Here is an 18182-nt window from a genome sequence, read left to right as displayed (position 1 = left end):
CTTGAGGGTTTGCACTGAGAAGTCTGCTGTGATTCTGATGGGCTTGTATGTGATTTGTTTCTTTTCTCTCACTGCTTGTAGAATTTTATTCTTCTGTTGGATTTCTGGAATCCTAACTATTATATGTCTATGTGTAGATTTTTTTTGATTAAGGTTAGCTGGAGTCCTATGTGCCTTACTTATCAGTATGTCAAGTTCTTTTCCCCTCCTTGGGAAGTTTTCTGCCATCACTTCTGTGAATAGTTTTCAACCCCTTGTTGCCCCACCCCTTCGAGCATCTTAGCTGCTCTTAGAGTGTCCCACGCCTCCCCTGGGCGGGCCCAACCCCCACACTGGATTTCCTCTACCCTACCTCTTCCTGGATTCTTTCAGCTCTCATCTCCAGGGAGAAATAGGGTGGAAGAGCCCAGGTGTCCCTGGCTGGCGGGAGGGGAAGAGGGGCGAGGGTGGGGAGGCAGTATCATCTGGCCCGGTGCCTGAGGTTCGAGATCAGGGCAGCACATCCTCAGCTAGAGCCTTGTTCATTTGCTTTGTTACTTCTGCTGTTAACAATTCAGAGAGTTGACCCCGGAAAGAAGCTCCCCGCCTCCATCCCAGGTTCCTAGGGCAGTGAAGCTCAGCCAGTCCCAGCACTCGGAAGGAAGCTACCAGCCTCCATCCCAGGCTCCTAGGGCAGTGAAGCTCAGCTGGTCCCAACACCCGGAAGGAAGCTCCCCTGCTGCCATCCCAAGCTCCTAGGGCACAGAAGGTGAGCTGTGTGGGTGCCAGAAGCAACCCCCCCCCCCGCCACGTGGAAATGAGAAGACACATAAACAAGCCTCAAAAACAGACTTCTGGATCACCTCCAGCAACCCCAAAGGGAAACGAGATGGAACACTCTGATACTCAACCACCTGGACTCTCTGAACTGGCAGCAAAAGAGGATCTGGGAAAAATGAAATCAGAAATAATTACTCAGATAACAGCAAAGATTTTGCTCATGGTGCAAGACATGTTTAATAAATCTAGAGAGGACACAGATAAAAAAATAGAGGATCTGAGGAACATGATGGAATCCCAACATAGGAAACAAATGGAATCCATAAAACAGATACAAACAGATTTCCAAGAGATTAAAAACTCCATCGAAAGTCTGCGCAGCAGAATGAAACAATGTGAGGATAGAATTTCACATGTGGAAGATAAGATTGCAATTAGTGAGGAGGAAAAGAAAAATTGCTTTAAAATTGTAAGGGAACACGAGAAATCAATCCAGCAGCTGCTAGACAATGCAAAGAAGAATAATGTAAGACTGATTGGAGTCAATGAAGAAACAGGAGAGAGTGCAGATGATTTAATTAGTTATTCTTTATGACCTCTGACCCTTGACACCAAGGATCAATGTTTATATTTTAGAAAGACCCAAGTTCAGTCAATTCAATGATAATTCGTGCCTTCCTTCCAAGTGTCTCTTTCAAGAATTACAATGTACATCTATCTGATGGTCTTTTTTCTTTTCTTTTTGATTGTCAAATTGTAAATTGGGGCAATAGAAATCTCTTAATCCTTCCCCCAAATCCCAAAATATCTTTGCTTTCTTGTTAATGCTCCAACTTGTTTTATCTTAGCTCATCTAAGGACTCAGCTGTTCTTTCTGAAGCCTTGGCTCATTTACTGCATTAAAGTCAAGAATCAGCATCCTTTGAGGTTCAGTGGAGTTAAAGTACCATGAAGGCTGCTTGGCATTTTAGTGAAAGGCCCAAAAGAGTATATTTATATATCTGATTATATGTTCAATAATTTTTTTATTCATTTCTAATACTGTCGTTTCTTATCTCATTCTAATATAAAAGTGTAAACAGTTTATTTCCCCTCTTTTTTTTGGAGGTACTTGGTCCTTTCTTCCCTCTTACATAAAATTTTTTATTGAAATACATTATTACTATTTATATTTACCTGAAATCTTGTGTTCCAGTGCCAATATTGTTTAAAAGCTATAAAAATTGGAATTTTCTAAAACAAGCATTTAAAAATATATACTCATAGTATATATTTTTATTCTACCAGTCTGTAAGAAGAAATGACAGTTGTATAATGTGGCATGACCACACAGAAGAAGCCAGCGAGAAATAGATGATCCAGACTTTCTTTTAAAAAAGACCTACAAAAAGTTTAAGAAGATTAATCTGACTTAGGATAAATTTTGGCCAAAAGGCAATTTCTTTTTTCTTTGCTGGATTTAACATTAATAGCTAGATTCTTTTTTCATGGTAATGAATAATATGGGTCAAATTATGTCCTATAATTTGCAAAGCCATTTATCATTTAGACAAAACAACGTTATATAACAATCACCTCAGGAACCACTGTGTTCTCAGCCTTCTGTGGTTAAATTTTTCTTCCTGAACTGTTCTAAAGTTCAGAGAACTGGACTGTCCTATTCTTGCCCTATTATTTTAGGAAAGAAAGGTATAAAGGATCCACTCATGCTCAAGGTCAGTGGACACAAGGCTAGCCACTGCTTCTCTTTTTCTTCTTAAACTGAGATGATCGACAGCAATGACTTCTATTTGCAGCTTTTTCTTTTCATTTAAGAGGCAAACTTCATTTGTTTTCTAATATAAATGTCACAGAGCTAGAAGAATGAAACAATTATAATGACGTAGTTCAAGTTCTAATGATTCTTATTTTTATTTCCTTCCTTATAGGAGTAAAAATAAATGATTCCATGTATGGAGGAAGGAAAGTCCTTGTTCAATCTTCCTGTGCTAATGAAAGGTTACCAACTCCACAGGAGTTGCAAAGAGAAATTGATCATAAAATTGAGACAGGATTATTTAAAGACCCAAAGTACCTTGGTGTATTCTATTCTTAAATTTACACTTTTATTCAATTGAGAAAAGACAACTATCATATTTTTTAAGGCACTGAAAACCCATGTGTTTTGCTAAGGAAAAAGAGGAAAGGGAGAAGAGTTTCATATTACATGATAGCAGTTAACTAGGAGATAAATGACCCCTAGACTGACATAAGAAATCCAGGCTATCACCTTGATGTCTGAAGATGCCATATTTTTGTCCTTTAAATAATGACTAATTTGTACATCAAGCTTGCTGTATTGACTTTGCCTTATTTCTCACTCTATGTCACATTATTCTACATACAAAGAAGGTAGAAATTGAAGTAAGTTACGTTTTCTGTATCACATGGAGACTAAAGTTGACACTCATAGCCTTTGTAAGTTTTTATACTACTTTCTGTTCTACTTTCCCCTAGTCAGTAAGGTAGTGATGTTGATTATGGGTTTTAAGCCTTGAAATTCAAAGTACTGTCGAATACGGGTGATGACATTAACTGCTTTAAATAATTTTCCATACAAATTTCTTAACCTAGAGTCAGAATGGCTCTCTCTATCTTAAGTGTATCCTATCTGATGAGAGATGTGGTCAAATGCAGCATACTTGACCTTTAAGCAAACCTGCACCTTTTTACAGAAAATGCCATCAAGATTCCAGGAGTTTCAGGGAATCCCTGAAATTCAAGAAATCAATTCAAGAAATCCCCTTTTGCCTAGGAATTTTTTAGACTTTTCCTACAATTGGTTGAAGGAATAGAAGCAAAATGAATACATGGCTGCCTCTGGGTACTATCCATTTATGCCAGGGGTGGGAGGGTAGCAAGTGTCAATTTTACCTCAGAAGTCCCGTAACCGATTCCCTATGTACAATACATTTGATCATTTGCTTGTTGAGAAGCTATTTTGTGCTTCAGATGTCATAGACATAAGTTTCTAAGAAAAACTTTGACAAAGTGCAAGAGGAAATCAATACTTGGACCTAGTAGTGATTATTAGCAAAAGGTGTTATGAGTGCCACATTGGAAAAGGAAAATTCTAATCCTACTTAATTTAAAATGATTGCAGGATCTTAAATTATATCTAGCAAGCCTCGATGGAGCTTCATTTTTAAAACTTTCTAGATCATGGATGACTATTTTTCACTTTTAGTTGAGCCTATTCCTGCCACCCACTTGACTAAACCAAATTTTCTGTTTAAATTTTGCTCTTTTTAATACTTGTACATATTTAATCATTGAGCAATTATTAAATTACTCCTCCAAGATAGGCAAACCAAAGTTATTAAACTCTTCATTTTATAGCCACTGAATTAATCCTTCCACTTTATGGTACATTTGCCAATGAACAATCTGTGTTTTAACCAAGTCAATAGGGCAGCTGTACTTTTGTTTCCTGCTACATATGCTAAAGGCAAAAATATAAACACAATCACCAACCACAAAGTCTCAACTCCTTGCTTTATTTCACCAAGACTACTTTTATTTTTTTAATTTTTAAAAACCATTTTTATAATAACATTCTGGTTGACAAATAACTGTGTGTATGGGGTACAATGTGATATTTTCATCTATGTATACGTTGCACAAAGATTAGATCAAGGTAATTTGCATACTTATAACTTCAACAACTTTTTTTTTTACTTTTATTTTGTTCACTCCATCCTTTCTTGCTCAGCATGACCAGATATAGGCATTTTTACTCCCCTGTCAGTGCTGCTCCCACTGTGATCTTTGAGTGAGGTGTCTGACACCATGTAGCAGGGAATTGTTTCCATGTAGATCATTCTGCAGAAGGTCTGGTTATGGCAGGCCATCTACTGTGCAGTGGGCTGCCCTCTTCACTCTCTTTGTGTTCCTGCTGAACTTACTGTGAAGGGCCACACAGATGAAGACCACGGTCAATGTCTGTGACACCTCTTCCTTGGCTTGGTCTTGGCCTCTTGTAATTGTTAGATGTTTCAGACTTGATTTAAAGACCAACATTGTTTATTCTCTAACCCAAAGAACAAGGAAGAGCAGTAAAATGAAACTTCCTAGGCTAGGAAAGAGATTTTTAATCCCTGTCTCACCAACTCTACCCCGAGTCTTTTTCTGGTATCTGGAAAAATTACCTGGGTGATTTAAAAAAATGCCCAGGGAGTTCTTGCCAGGCTTTAATTCAATCTTTTCTAAAATTGTCTTGTTTGAGATATCAGAATCTTGTCATCATTGCAGAGCCTTGTCTTTTTAAAGATGACTTGAGAAATTGTTTCTGTAAATTATTATTGTGGATATTAAACCTTTACATAAATTTAAAGAAGGCTGACAAATTATTTCTTTATAACATTCTTTTTAAGAAGACAAGAATTTTGAGAATACAAAGTTATTTTTTTAAAACTTCATCGCCTTTGTTATATTCTTAATATCACATTTCTCTCTTTTGTTTCTCTTACTAATGCTGGAATTTCCAGCTCTAAGATCATATGCTATGAATGCTGGAAGGAGCATAACAATGCTGTTTTAGGACTTTTCCTAAGGGAGACATTCATCTCTTTTCCATTTAAAAGGCAAAATGTGCTGTTGTTTGGGAATTTTGGAACAACAATTCTAGGATAAGTAGTTTTAAATTCCTTCAGTCACCAAATTGAAAAGTATGGGGTTGTAGGGAAATCATTAAACCATTTTTAATACAAAAGCTATTACACAAGGACAACCTTTACACAACAGGCCATTAAATTTTAAATTTATTGATTCATTGAAGTCATGATGCAAATATTAAAAAAAATTTGGGGGGGTCTTCTTGAGAGAGTCTTATTATGTATCTAGGCTGGGCTCTAACTATTGTTTAACCCAAACTGGCCTCAAAGTCGTACCAGAATTTTAGAATTTTTTGTTTTGTTTTATTTCAGCTAGAAGAGGAAAGAAGTTTCTTTTATCCCTGCCAAGCTCCAAATTATGATATAATTATCTTTTTCTAGGGCAATGAATTCAGAATTCTATGAGCTTCAAAATTCACAAATCCAGCATCAGTCAAAAAGTCTTTAAATGCTCTTTATTTGCATTTAAGGTAATATCAGGTACTACCCACATTGGGGTCTCAGCTCTCTGCCAAAATATCTCACTTCTTGGAATGTCTGTAGAGTCAGAGTTACCTGTAGACCTCCCTGTGCTTCCATTTTAAGAGGACCAGGTGGAACTTTTTGTTTACTGAAAACCTCAGTGGGAATGAAGTGGTCTCTGCTTCTCTCCTTTGAAGTGATGGCCTTTCTCCTGTATATTGATGGTTGAAAGTGGTAGTTGCTAATAATGTCCTTCCTTTCTGATTTGGGCAGTCAGGGGTGGATTATTATCTTATTTAATGGAAATGTTGGAAAGAAGATTCTCATAATATAATGAAAGTTTAAGGTGAAAAGACTTTACATCTTCTTCATAATTTCTTTACCATAATATAGAAATTTTCTCGTGAACTGAAATGGCTTATGCCTTTCAGTATTTTACTCTCACAGTGACAGTTTACCAGATCTATAGATTTAAAGGTGAAGAAAGATTTTTCACATGCAAAATGCTGATATTTTTGTGGGCTGTGGAACAAGAATTGTCTAGGGGTACCTGGCATGTGATTGCTACAGGTTCCAGGTCAAAATTTCAAATCCTTCCATAGGTGAACACAAGCTGTGTGTAATCACTGAAATTAAAACACAATTAATTCACTTGAAAGAATTAAAGCAGGTCAAAAGTATATGCCTTACTACAAAAATGATGTTTTGAAACCTAATAGCATAAGTAAGGAATTTTTAAAACTAAAAAATATTAGGCTTTCCAATTTTTTATCATGAACATAGCCAATTTTACAAAATAAGCACATTTAAGCATAAGTCTCCAAATTTGAAGCATTTTAAATTTTATTAAACTATGTAAAAATAATCTATATTGAAGAGAAGGGAAAAAGCCTGAAAAGTCCTCATGTTTTGTCAGAAGCCTTTGAGATATGACTTCAAATCAAGATCACAATGACCCAGAAGGCAGGTGGAGGCAACAGAAATGATGGTGGAATTTAGTAAAAACAGTTCACTTTGGGGAAGAAGCATTTCAGAACCATTATAATTTACAAATAATCATGAGAAAATTCTCTATGAGATTAAATTAGCTTTTTTTGACCAAAACCATGTCTAATAATAAAATGCAGCTTTTAAATTTGGTCACTACAAATGACTACTTGAATCTAAATTTGTTTAGTACTGCCTTTGTATGAGACAATGTGTAAATATAAGAATATGACAAAATGTTTGCCCAAATGTAAATTTCTGTGCTCAATGAAAGAAGAGAAAGGAAAAATTATGAGAAAAGAAAAAAATGGAAACAAAGTCTATGTAAATAGGGAAGGGTGGAGGGGGGAAGGGCTCACGTGTAATGGGGAAAAAATAAGAACCAAGATACATCATGTACAGGTACAAGCACCCAATGACAAATGTAAACGTATTGTATACCTAAAATGTACTAATAAAAGAATTTAAGGAAAAAAAAAGAAATCTTTTGGATTTCTTACAACATGTATTCACGTAATTTTTAGTTTTGAAAAGTAGTGAAACTTTATGTGTTGAAAATCCTGTAAAGTAAGAAGCAGGAAGAAGGGAAGAAGAGAAAGACCTTTAAATGATTGAATGGTGATGGTATAGTATCTTAAGACCGATCTAATATAACTAAAACTTAATGTTGTTTCATAAAATGAAATTTTATAAAAATAGTGATAATAATTGGTAGGAAAATTTGACAGGTTCTATGATTCCATAACTGCTAAAAGACAAAAACGCATAACAGAAGAAGGAGGGGGGATCTAGTAGGCAAAATTTAAATAAATTTAAATGAACCCATGAATTGATGACCTAACTTGTTTTGACTCAAATGGTAAAATGATATCTGCCAGCTTATTTTTTAAAAAGCAAAATAAAACAACAACAAAAAAGGCTTAGCATTCCATAGGTCATAAAATAGTCTACAGGTCTTTTGAGTTATTTTGTTGAGATAGTGAGCATTATGGCAGCATTTCACTGAGTATCGATCAAGTATTGAGTTCAACTGTTCAAATACATTTTATTCAGTGTTACATTAGGAGGAAGTTGCAATTCAGCTTTATTTGGGTGTGGCCAGATGAGCATATTTTCTTGTCACTATAGCATTTATATAAATTGACACAAATTCCAAAATCCAGGAGAATCTGTGAGGAGTCAGGATATGGAAAAGGAGAAAAATGTAATAAAAAATAAAACTAGAACACATTTCTCTCCATTTTAGCTCAGTGATGTTCACTTGGAGTCATGGAGAAAATCACCTCTAGGACACTGGTGAACTTGGAATAGCAATTAGACTATTGTATTGGCAAAGGAATATTTTTATTTATAAAATCTCTTGCCAGCTATTCCCCTAGAAACTCCTGGTTCTGACACAATTTTCCTTGTGTCCTGCTTGCAGACGCTGTACTTCAATACCACCTCGGGACACAGAAACTCTTCTAATAATCAGGTAAAGGCAATGAGTCCTTTTTTAAAAAAGAGAATGAATGATTAAATTGAGGAAAGTTACTGTTTCATGAATATATTTTAATCTTTCCTCATTCTTTTAAAACAAATGTGATTGTGGATATTTCAAATGAAATTTTTGACAATTTGTTTTTAATTATTAAAAATATTTTACTTGTGCTTTGTCTAGATTGTGGTAAGATAGCAAAAAACCAAAAGATATGCCCTTTTCCTTTGTTATTCACTGGCAACTTACCTTGTAAAATTAGTTATTTAGTACACAAATTTATTGTTTTCTGTTAATAATTTTATTCTAAGTTTATTTCAGTAAAACATTTAATTTGATCACCTACACTATTATGAGGGAGGGCATAGGATTGTGTATATATATATATATATGGCATTATTTGCTGCTTCTATAGCATCATTATTTTTCTACTGTTTTATAGTATAACGTACATGTATTATATCATGAGTAAATGATATTATGCATATCCTTACAGTCCAAAAATAAACTTTATACATCTTTTTAAAAAACAGCCAACACTTCAGTTTCAACTGAAAAAAGTTCTGTCTGATATAAATGCATCCCACAAGGATTATGAGCTCAGCGTTGCCAATGGTCTTTTTGTAGAAAAAGAGTTTGACATTAATAAGGTAGGTGAAACTGCTATCTTACAAGATTATTTCTAGCTGGACCTGAATCTTTTAAACTGCATTATGTGAACAAAGTCTTGTGCCTTTCTACTGAGTCATACAAAAATGATTATTTTCTTTTTGGTACTAATTATTTTCCCAAGTGTCTTCAAAATATCATTAATGTTTTCAAAGGTCAACTTCTCATCCAATGAGTCCACATATTTGGTTTTGATTTGAGGGACTCCAAAGCTAAAGAGAACTTCCACATTAGCAGTAATGTTCGGCTATAATGCATTGGGCGGGGGAGTGTCACTTGGCACAGTTAGGGGAGTCATGACCCAGAGGAAAATATTAAATAAATGGTAATGATCCTGGAAAAGAACACAGTGCCAGCCCAAATTGGGAGTTCTGGGCGGGACCTTTTGGTATAACTCCAAAGGAGAGTCTAAGTTCAGTTTATTGAGCTGGGTCTCTTATGGATAGGGTAATGGGATTAGTGGGACAGGCTTAGGTGGAGAAGGGGGAGGGTGTGAAATTGGGGGAGTGAGAATGGCTGAGTGTGTGTCTATAGCAACGGGCCATGTGACCTATCAGGTGGGGTGGGTGTGTCATGTCCTAGCAGAGCTAGCATTGTTTTTCAAGCAAGGTGTCTGGGAACTGAAACTGAGGTGGGTAGGGTGGGCTGAGACAGTCAGAAAACATCTATCAGTGTTGCCTTTAGGCTTCATACTTAGACAGTTTGGTATCCTGGTGTGAGTTCTCTATCTTCACCTCTTTTTCTCTCAAGGCTTGATTTTCATTTCTCCTTTCAGCAGTTGTTTCCTTATCTTTTCAATGAGATAGTTTATAAATGAATCGCTTTTTGGAAATATGGTCAGATAAAGCCAGTCATTGGCAGAGGAGAAACTCAGCCCTAACACAGGTGGGAAAAGGGGTTCAGCAGACAAATATTTTATATAATGTTGACATCAGTGCATTCATGGTATTGTCCTATCTACCCAAAAACAACTGAGGCAAAGAATGCATTTTCCATGCTGTTATGTTCAACCCACCAATGATTTGCAACATCTGCTATGACTACCAGAAGCTGCTTACCTGGTTAGGGCCATTAACCAGATACAGTGCCCGTGTTTATCTGGACATATTTCCTCTCCCTTTTAATTCTCCACTTCTCAGACAACTATCTATAACACTGCCTCAGTGACATCGCTGAGCTAATCTCTACATGCATCTCTGGCAGCTCTGTGTCCCACCCCTCCATCTGTCACCCACTCAAATTCTTTGCCCTTCCCCTGCACCACTCCCAAATCCTTTGGTATCGTGGCAATTACAAAGCATTCAGTCACTTTGTTTTTGAGCCTTCCTGCAAGATTTCTACACAAGTTTTATAAGGACCATGCTATATATTCATCACATTTGATCCGGTTTCTCTGTTTCCATGCACACTGCTGTGTCCTTGAGGGATGGCTGACACTTTCACTGGGAAGTGATTTGTCTATCATGCTACTACTTATAGCAGATTTCTCTACTTTTTTTTCTGGTACTCATAATATGTAAAAAGCAGTGTAGTTAGAAGCCTAGAAACACACTAAGGGTAAAATTTGGTCAACAACATGGAAAATGGAGACACTACCCATTTTACTTCCAAAATATTTCCAAGTACAGTTAGATATTCTAAAGCTACTTTCAATTTTAAATGTAATATTTTTCACTCCTTCAGATCCGTACAAAGCTAGATGATGTCTAAGGTATTGACGTTTATTTTGTGTGTATGTGTTCTTGACAATGTCCATTCTGACTAGAATCTCAAAGTTGTTTTGATTTGTATTTCGCTAATGGCAAAAACTTTTCATATTCTTATTGTAGATTTGTTTGAAGAAGTCTCTATTCAGTTCATTTGCCCATTTTGTTAATTGGATCAGTTGTTTGGAAGAATTAATATTTTTACTTCTTCATGTGTTCTACATATTAGTCCTTTATCAGAAGAGTAGCTGGCAAAATTTTTTTCTCATTCTGTAGGTTTTCTCTTCACTCTGTTTATTCCTTTGATGTGTAGTCCGATGTGTTGATTCTTGATTCTTTTTCCTGTGTTATTTGAGTTCTATTCAGGAAGTCTTGGCCTGTGCCTTGCATTCCAGAGTTTCCCTTATGTTATCTTCCAGCACTAAAAACAACAACTATTTTTTGAGCATCTATTATGTACAAAGCACTGTGTTGCATATGATATTAGGAATACAGTAATAAGCAAGGTGTAAATGTTCCTGGTTTTGCAGAATTTGTTGTCTTGTAAAGACCTCAGAAAATGTCAAATTATGAAAATTTTATTAAGATAACAGCTGTGATTAAAATTGGAAGAAATGAAAATACTAATGCTGCATTGTATACATGCATCAGCTTATTATAATGTACCTATAAAGGTGTACAGATATTATGCCTTAAAAAAACAGAAAAAATAAAGGTAGACACTGTTATAAGATATGGTAGGGACCTATGCTTGAAAGGTGGACAAGAAAATAATGAGAAATGTGGGACAATGCAGGCAGAAGGAATGTTGTTTAAAGCCTCAAGAGAGAGAATATGTGGATGGCACTTTTGAGGAACTGTAAGGAACAGAGTATGAAGGGGAAAGTGACTAAAATGAGGTAAACAGGATGTATATCAGTAGAGTCTGGTAGGTTAGGCTCAAAAGTCTGGGCTTTATCTTATGTGCATTAAGTACCCTTTAAAGATTTTCAGCAGAAAATGGCTAGTTAAGAGGTCATTGGGATATTTAGGATGAGAGAGCAGTGGTAAAACCAAGATGTGGGTTTTGGCCATAGTCTCTATTAGCTTCTTCCAATCCATTTCAGATAAAGTTAAGCTAAAAGAGTGTTTGCTATACAAATTCAACTTCAAGTTTGCCGGATCCCCTTTCAAGCACTTGTCTATGTTTCCAGCTATATGTACTCATTTTTGAGGCATATTTGAATTTAATTATTCAATAAAGCAGTAGAAGTTGAGACAAGTTCACAAATACATTTCTTATATGTTCAGTTTGTGTTAACTTGTAAATATAAGAATTTTATAGAACTGCATTCTTATTTATAGAAGTATATTGAGTGTGCTGAAAAATTGTACGAGGCCAAAGTGGACCGAGTTGATTTTACAAATGATATAGAAGATACTACATATAGAATTAATAAGTGGATTAAAAATGTGACACATGGTGAGTGCAATACCCTACTTTTCTACAAGATTTGTTAGGTAAATTGAATATTAATAACTTTATGCAAGACTCTTTCTACAATAAAGAATAGCTCCCACTAACCCCAAATCAAACACACATTATGATCATTTCATAAATAAATAACAAGCTGAGGTAATTTCCCAAATTAACCACAATATCTCACCCTCATTAAGAGAACAAATCTAAGAGTTGTTTATAAGACATTATTTTCAATAACCATACACAATATTTTATTCTAATGGTTAATCCATTTTGTTAGGATTGGGTTAATTTTCATTTTACTGCTTCTTCTTGGTCTGAATCTTACAGGTATAACATCCTACTGTCAAAGAAATTAATTTTCATTTCATTGCTTTTTCTAAAAGATATACAGCTTATCTTTTTAAAAATTTCATGTGTTAAAAAAACATTTTGGGCAAAGGTAGACCTTCTTGAAAATGTTGAGCTCTTCATTGATAAGACTCTTTCATAATTAAAAACTAAATTCTAGTCAATATTATGATTTAGTACATTAAGTTAGTACATGTATATTTCAGTACTTTAAAACATGGAAAATCACCCATCCTTTGTTTTGTTAATCAACCCATCTCTGAGTTAGTAATTACATCTTTGCCTAAGGATTGGCTACAATTTGTACCCTCAACATTATATGTGCTTTTGTTGAATCTGTCTTCACCTCAGAAACATGAGACAGGTAACATACATTCTTAAATGGAAACATCAACCAGTGTACAGTTAGTTCTGGGACTAAAAATACAATATCTTAATTTTCTTTTTGTTCATTTATGCATCCTTATATCAGTAGTGGTTGCTGTGATCTTTAACCATTGAAAGTTTCAAATTATAGCATTTATAAATTAAGAGAAGCTATGTAATTGCTACTTGTTTAGTAACCGAATGGTATTCTGTGTAACATTTAATATTTAAGGGTATCAGATTACTAATATCTTTTTCAATTTGGAATATTTATTTCTCTTCTTTTGTCATTCATATATGTGTATGATTACAATAATTTTTTTAAATATGGAGAATACAAATGCGTGCACTTTATTTTATCTTAATTTTGTTTTTATTTTTTTTGGTATTGGGGATCGAACTCGGGTCCCTGCACTTGCGCAGCAGGCGGCAAAAGCACTGAGCTAAATCCCCACCCCAATAATTTTGATAAGCATGTGCATTCAATATTTATTTGAGGAAAATAATTTCACATTGTTGTCAATATTCTAAACAACACATGTAGATCACAGTTACTGCTCCCTCATCTACATAATATCATAGCCATCCTTTTGAAAGAAAAATCTGAGCCATCATGACATGCCATTCCTTCACTTTCAGTGAAATCTGAACAATCACTTGCCATCATTTTCAGGATAATATGAAATTCTTACCAGACATTCAAGGCTCTTCATCACCTGGGCCCTGCCTCCGACCTATCTAACTGTACTCTCCCTAATGCAGAGGAATGAGTCAGTTTCCCCAGATTCACTTCGCTATCTTTGAATAAACAACTCTCTGATTTAAGAAAGATCATTGCTCCCCCCACCTCACATTGCCCTTACCTCAAGCAGACAGCCCTATCCACAGTTAGTTGTTCCTAACCTGTGCCCCATCGAACACATATCACATAGAGATGGTCCTAGTGTGTCACAACTGCTTTTTTAGTTGTCTCTGTTGAGCCAGAATGTGAGTCCAGTGTTGTTGCTATTCTACTACCAAGAATGGGTTAAAAATTTCTAGCAGAAACTCATTAATGTGGAAAGAAGGAAGGAAAAAATTAGCATTTTCAAACAAATGGGGCTAATTTATACTTGGAGTAGCACAGTGACTAGAGGTGACCTCGTCAGAGCAGTAAAAGCATCTGGTGCTTTTGCTATGAGCAGGGACTCCTGAGGTTGCTTTCTTGACTGGAATCCTACTGTTGTGGCATTATCATTGTGTGATTTTATATAAATTACTTAATTCTTCTGTGCCTCAACTTCTTCACCAGAAAGCAGAAACAATAACAGTGCTTACCTCCCAGAGATTTTATGAGGATTAAATTGAATATTGTACTTAAAGGTTTTAGAAAGTGCCAGACATACTAATTGCTCATAGGTTATTAATGTCACCAGAATTGTTATTATAATTATTATTATTTTGTAAAAAAAAACCATTGTGACCATTAATGATCTAACATGTCTTTCCTCTACAAATTTTTCAAAAGGCAAAATAAAAAAGGTGTTTAGTGATAGTAGCATTAGCTCATCGGCTGTCATGGTGCTGGTGAATGCCGTATACTTCAAAGGCAAATGGAAATCAGCTTTCACCCAAAGTGAAACTATAAAGTGCCGTTTCAAATCACCCAAGGTATGTACATCTCTGATATCATTTAGGGAACTTTTTCCAGTAGTGTTTCTTTGCAGGAAATTGTGGTATTTCAATAAATAAATGGTAGTTTCACCACTTCTTTATCCATTTTCTGCATTGCCAATATTATATGAGCAGTTGATTTATAAGGCAATGCTAATGCAGGTTATAAAACACAACCGAAGAGGTCTAGTCCATAAATTCATATTTCCTAAATATTTCTTAATATATACTTAAAATTAAAAGAAGTATTAAAGAATGAACTTATGTTAAGATATTCTAGTTGGATCCATATACATAGAAAACATGATTAAAAAATGCATCTGTTATTTTTATAATTTTGACTGTGGATTTATATTTAAAATCACCATCAATAATTTTCCTGAGTCAAAGCAAGGTTGTATTTCTTTTTATATGAGGAAAAGTTATATTTAATAAAGTTATGCATTTCCAAATATATTTATTTCTTCATTTTAAAAATATAAAACATCTTTTTGTCAACTTTCATAAAATATATCCTCTTATTTTTTTCTTCTTTTTATACCAATGTGCATGTAAGTCTTAGTATAGTAGAAATGCCAGATATATCAAATTGGCATCCCTGTCTAGCTTCATAGGAACCCAGTCATCTGAGGCCAGTTAACCTCTATAGATCTCCTCTTCTTCACATGCAAAACAAACTGATTTGAATAGATGATGTCTAAACTTCTTTTTAATCAGCCTTTTATGTTGAGACAGTACAATTGAAATTTAACTTTAAAATTTAGCTTTATTTTCAAATATTAAAATGTTCAGTCTACACTCGCCCATACCAGAGGTTGTAGACACAGAAATTCTGAGTGCTGATAGCAATTAGAGATCACCAAATGACTCAGAAGATGGGAAACAAAAGATGACACAGGTGGGCCTCATCTGCAGGTATGGTAACTCTTTTGGAGTTGCAAGAAGAGACTTAATGAAACCAAGACTGGAACTAGGATGCATACCAGGCTTGCTGTGCTGATTTGTTTCTGGCAGCCTGCAGGGACTGCAAGTCAGCTGATCTGTGTATCCACCACTGGAGGGTCCTGAGTCAGAATCTGGGGGAGCAAATTCATGATGTAGGCATCGCTGCAGAAAGAAAGAGATGGACACAGAAATATTTTGAAAATTATGTATGAAAAATAATATAATAAATCCTAATAAAATACAGCTCGCCTTATACAGGTTTTATCTATAAGAAACACACTAAGTAGTACTAGAAAAATATGAAGTGTACTAGGTAGTGCTAAAATCTCAATGACTAAGACTGACATGGTTTTGAAGTGAGATTTTATTTCCTACCTCTTCCTTCAACTTCTCCATGATAAACTGTATTTGTCGTCTCATTTCCAATAATGAAGACAAAAGCAAAAAATATTTCTCATTCCTGGATTGGGGCTTTGTTTTATTTGTTTTCCCCCCCTCCTTTTGAAGTTTTTATTTTACCAAGTAATATCCCATAATAACCTGTTTTACACTCTCTTCTGGGAAGGCTGCACACCCTGTATAACATTACTATAATACATAATTTATAATGGAATAGACTTTGGAACCTCAAACACTGATATTAGTGCTGTTTCCATCACATTAAACATTATGAAATCACCCCTGGAGCATGTGATTCTTCCCCTGCCTCATATAGACACGAAGCATTGTGATTATGACATTCCAGCCCCCCTTGAGCCAGGCTCATGCCATCTTACCTATCTCCTTGGGCAAGTGTGTGCTTTTTCTTCATTTTTCTATATCTTTTCTTTCTGAGAATTAGTCTCTAAGTCAGAGCTTTTCCAGAGGGAAAAGGATATTTGCTTCAAGGACAGAGAATTATCTCTTCTCCCACGTAGAACCTTTTGTTCTAAAAGGGGATATTGGAGAAATATTGACAAGTTAGTAGATCATAATATAAATAGGAAAAAGACAGTTTATTGCACCTCTATGGTGTTTTTAAATCAATACATGCTATCCCCAAGCAAAGAGCTGCTGAGTTTTTTCAAGTTGATTGAAAGAATACTACCAAATATCTTGCAGAAATTTTTAATTATTCCAGACTTCATTCTTAAGTTGTATAATTTTGATGGTATTAATTTGTATTTTAATTTTGGTAAGAGAAAAAACTGTGGCATTCGTTTTTTATATTGTTTAGTAGTTATTTATTAATTATTGTATAGACATTTTCAGTTAAAAAGTTAAGAAGACAATGTTTCTACTGCTAAACATATTGCCTCGCATAATCCTGGCAAACCTAAACAACGGGGATTATTGTCATCTCCTTTATATAGCTGAGAATACAGAGAGAGACAGAGGTGAGGTTACTTACCCTTAGGTCACATAGTTTAAAATTTTTAAACTCAGGTATAAACTCAAAATCTGTGCTCTTACCATTAAGATGTTCACTAATCCAACCAGTATTGGCAACATGTCAGAAAAAACTACAGTATAGACTGTACCAATACAATATTGTTGTGTGTACTCGGCCAAAACCCAAAAAGAAGTGGCATTATAATAACCTTTTATGACTTTACTTGCAGTGTTCTAAGCAAGCTGTTCCCATGATGCACCAAGAACGGAGGTTCAATCTGACCACAATTCAGGATCCTTCCATGCAGGTGCTTCAGCTCAGATATCATGGTGGCATAAGCATGTACGTTCTATTGCCTGAAAGAGACCTGTCCCAAGTAAGTTCCTGTCCCTTCTGATATTAGGAAATAAGAAGATAGTAAGGATACTCTTGATCATATTTTTATCTATTAATGTTGACATTTCAGATTGTTAAGATATTAGTTACTTACCCATTTACATGTTGGACAAATATTTAAGAAATACCTACTAATATACCATTATAGATGCTATAGATTGACTTTTTAAAGCTTCAGAAATTTAGTTTCTACATAGAACACTGTATCTGTGTAATGGCTTTCTCTCATTAGGCTTTCATCTTAATAGCCTTTTTAAAAAAAGAGCAGAGGGAAAATTATCATACACCTGGCACTGTTAAATCTAATGTGTGGCTATAAGATATTGGTACTCCTGTTTGATCGATAATTTACTTTATAATCTTCTTAACAGATTTTAGCAAATATCATTCATTTTAACTTAAAGTGATTATATTAATAAAGCAGCCCAAGGAAAAGTAAGCAGTAGTAGATAGCTCACAAGATAGCTCACTCTTGCATTTATTGTTTGAGTTTTCTTTACTATAATAGATTTAGCTAATAATATACAAATTAGATTAGTATAAATTTACTTACTTTCTAAGGTTAAATACTTACATAATCCTGCATTACTGGATAATTATGAGAAAGTTGGCATTGCAGTGGGCTGAATGGGAAAAAAATCCAATTCCCAATAGAAAGTTATTATAGGTTAGCCACAAACTGGAAAATTTACACACAGAAAATTCAAACACATTGTTTGTATAAATTTAAGTCCTTGATAGAAATACAAGTAGAGTTTAATATATATGAAAAGACGAGAAAGAATTCCAATAATTCTAGATTTGAGAAGAAATGTCTAAATATAAGATTTGGAAACGATCATAAAAAAATCTTCCCATTCTAAATCTAGAAAAAACTATGATCAATTCTCAATATTCAAAAGCTGGCAGATTCAATTTGTGAATC

At 34.8% G+C, this 18182-nt stretch overlaps 1 protein-coding gene and 1 long non-coding RNA gene across 4 annotated transcripts in view; one reads left to right on the top strand and one right to left on the bottom strand.

Moving 5' to 3' along the window:
• The window catches only part of Serpinb7 (serpin family B member 7), a 70497-nt gene that overhangs the window by 44492 nt on the left and 7823 nt on the right, over positions 1-18182 (top strand). For all 3 annotated transcript variants that reach the window (XM_087191595.1, XM_004858456.3, XM_021239288.2), the window contains 5 exons: positions 8284-8334; positions 8871-8987; positions 12057-12174; positions 14399-14541; positions 17091-17237. In XM_087191595.1, coding sequence (XP_087047721.1) covers positions 8284-8334; positions 8871-8987; positions 12057-12174; positions 14399-14541; positions 17091-17237 — 576 coding nt within the window. The remainder of the gene's footprint in view (positions 1-8283; positions 8335-8870; positions 8988-12056; positions 12175-14398; positions 14542-17090; positions 17238-18182) is intronic.
• On the bottom strand, positions 14996-17204 carry LOC147830044 (uncharacterized). The gene is made up of 3 exons (XR_015443188.1): positions 17070-17204; positions 16266-16417; positions 14996-15651 (listed from the first exon to the last, which is right to left on the bottom strand). It is a non-coding gene; the product is annotated as an uncharacterized LOC147830044 (long non-coding RNA).

Source organism: Heterocephalus glaber, unplaced genomic scaffold (assembly GCF_053883595.1).
Source record: "Heterocephalus glaber isolate CG9 unplaced genomic scaffold, H.glaber_assembly_v1.0 deba00000331, whole genome shotgun sequence".
Lineage (NCBI taxonomy): Eukaryota > Metazoa > Chordata > Mammalia > Rodentia > Bathyergidae > Heterocephalus > Heterocephalus glaber.
The sequence above is the reverse complement of the archived record's forward strand: the minus strand, read 5'-3'. Positions and strand labels throughout refer to the sequence as shown.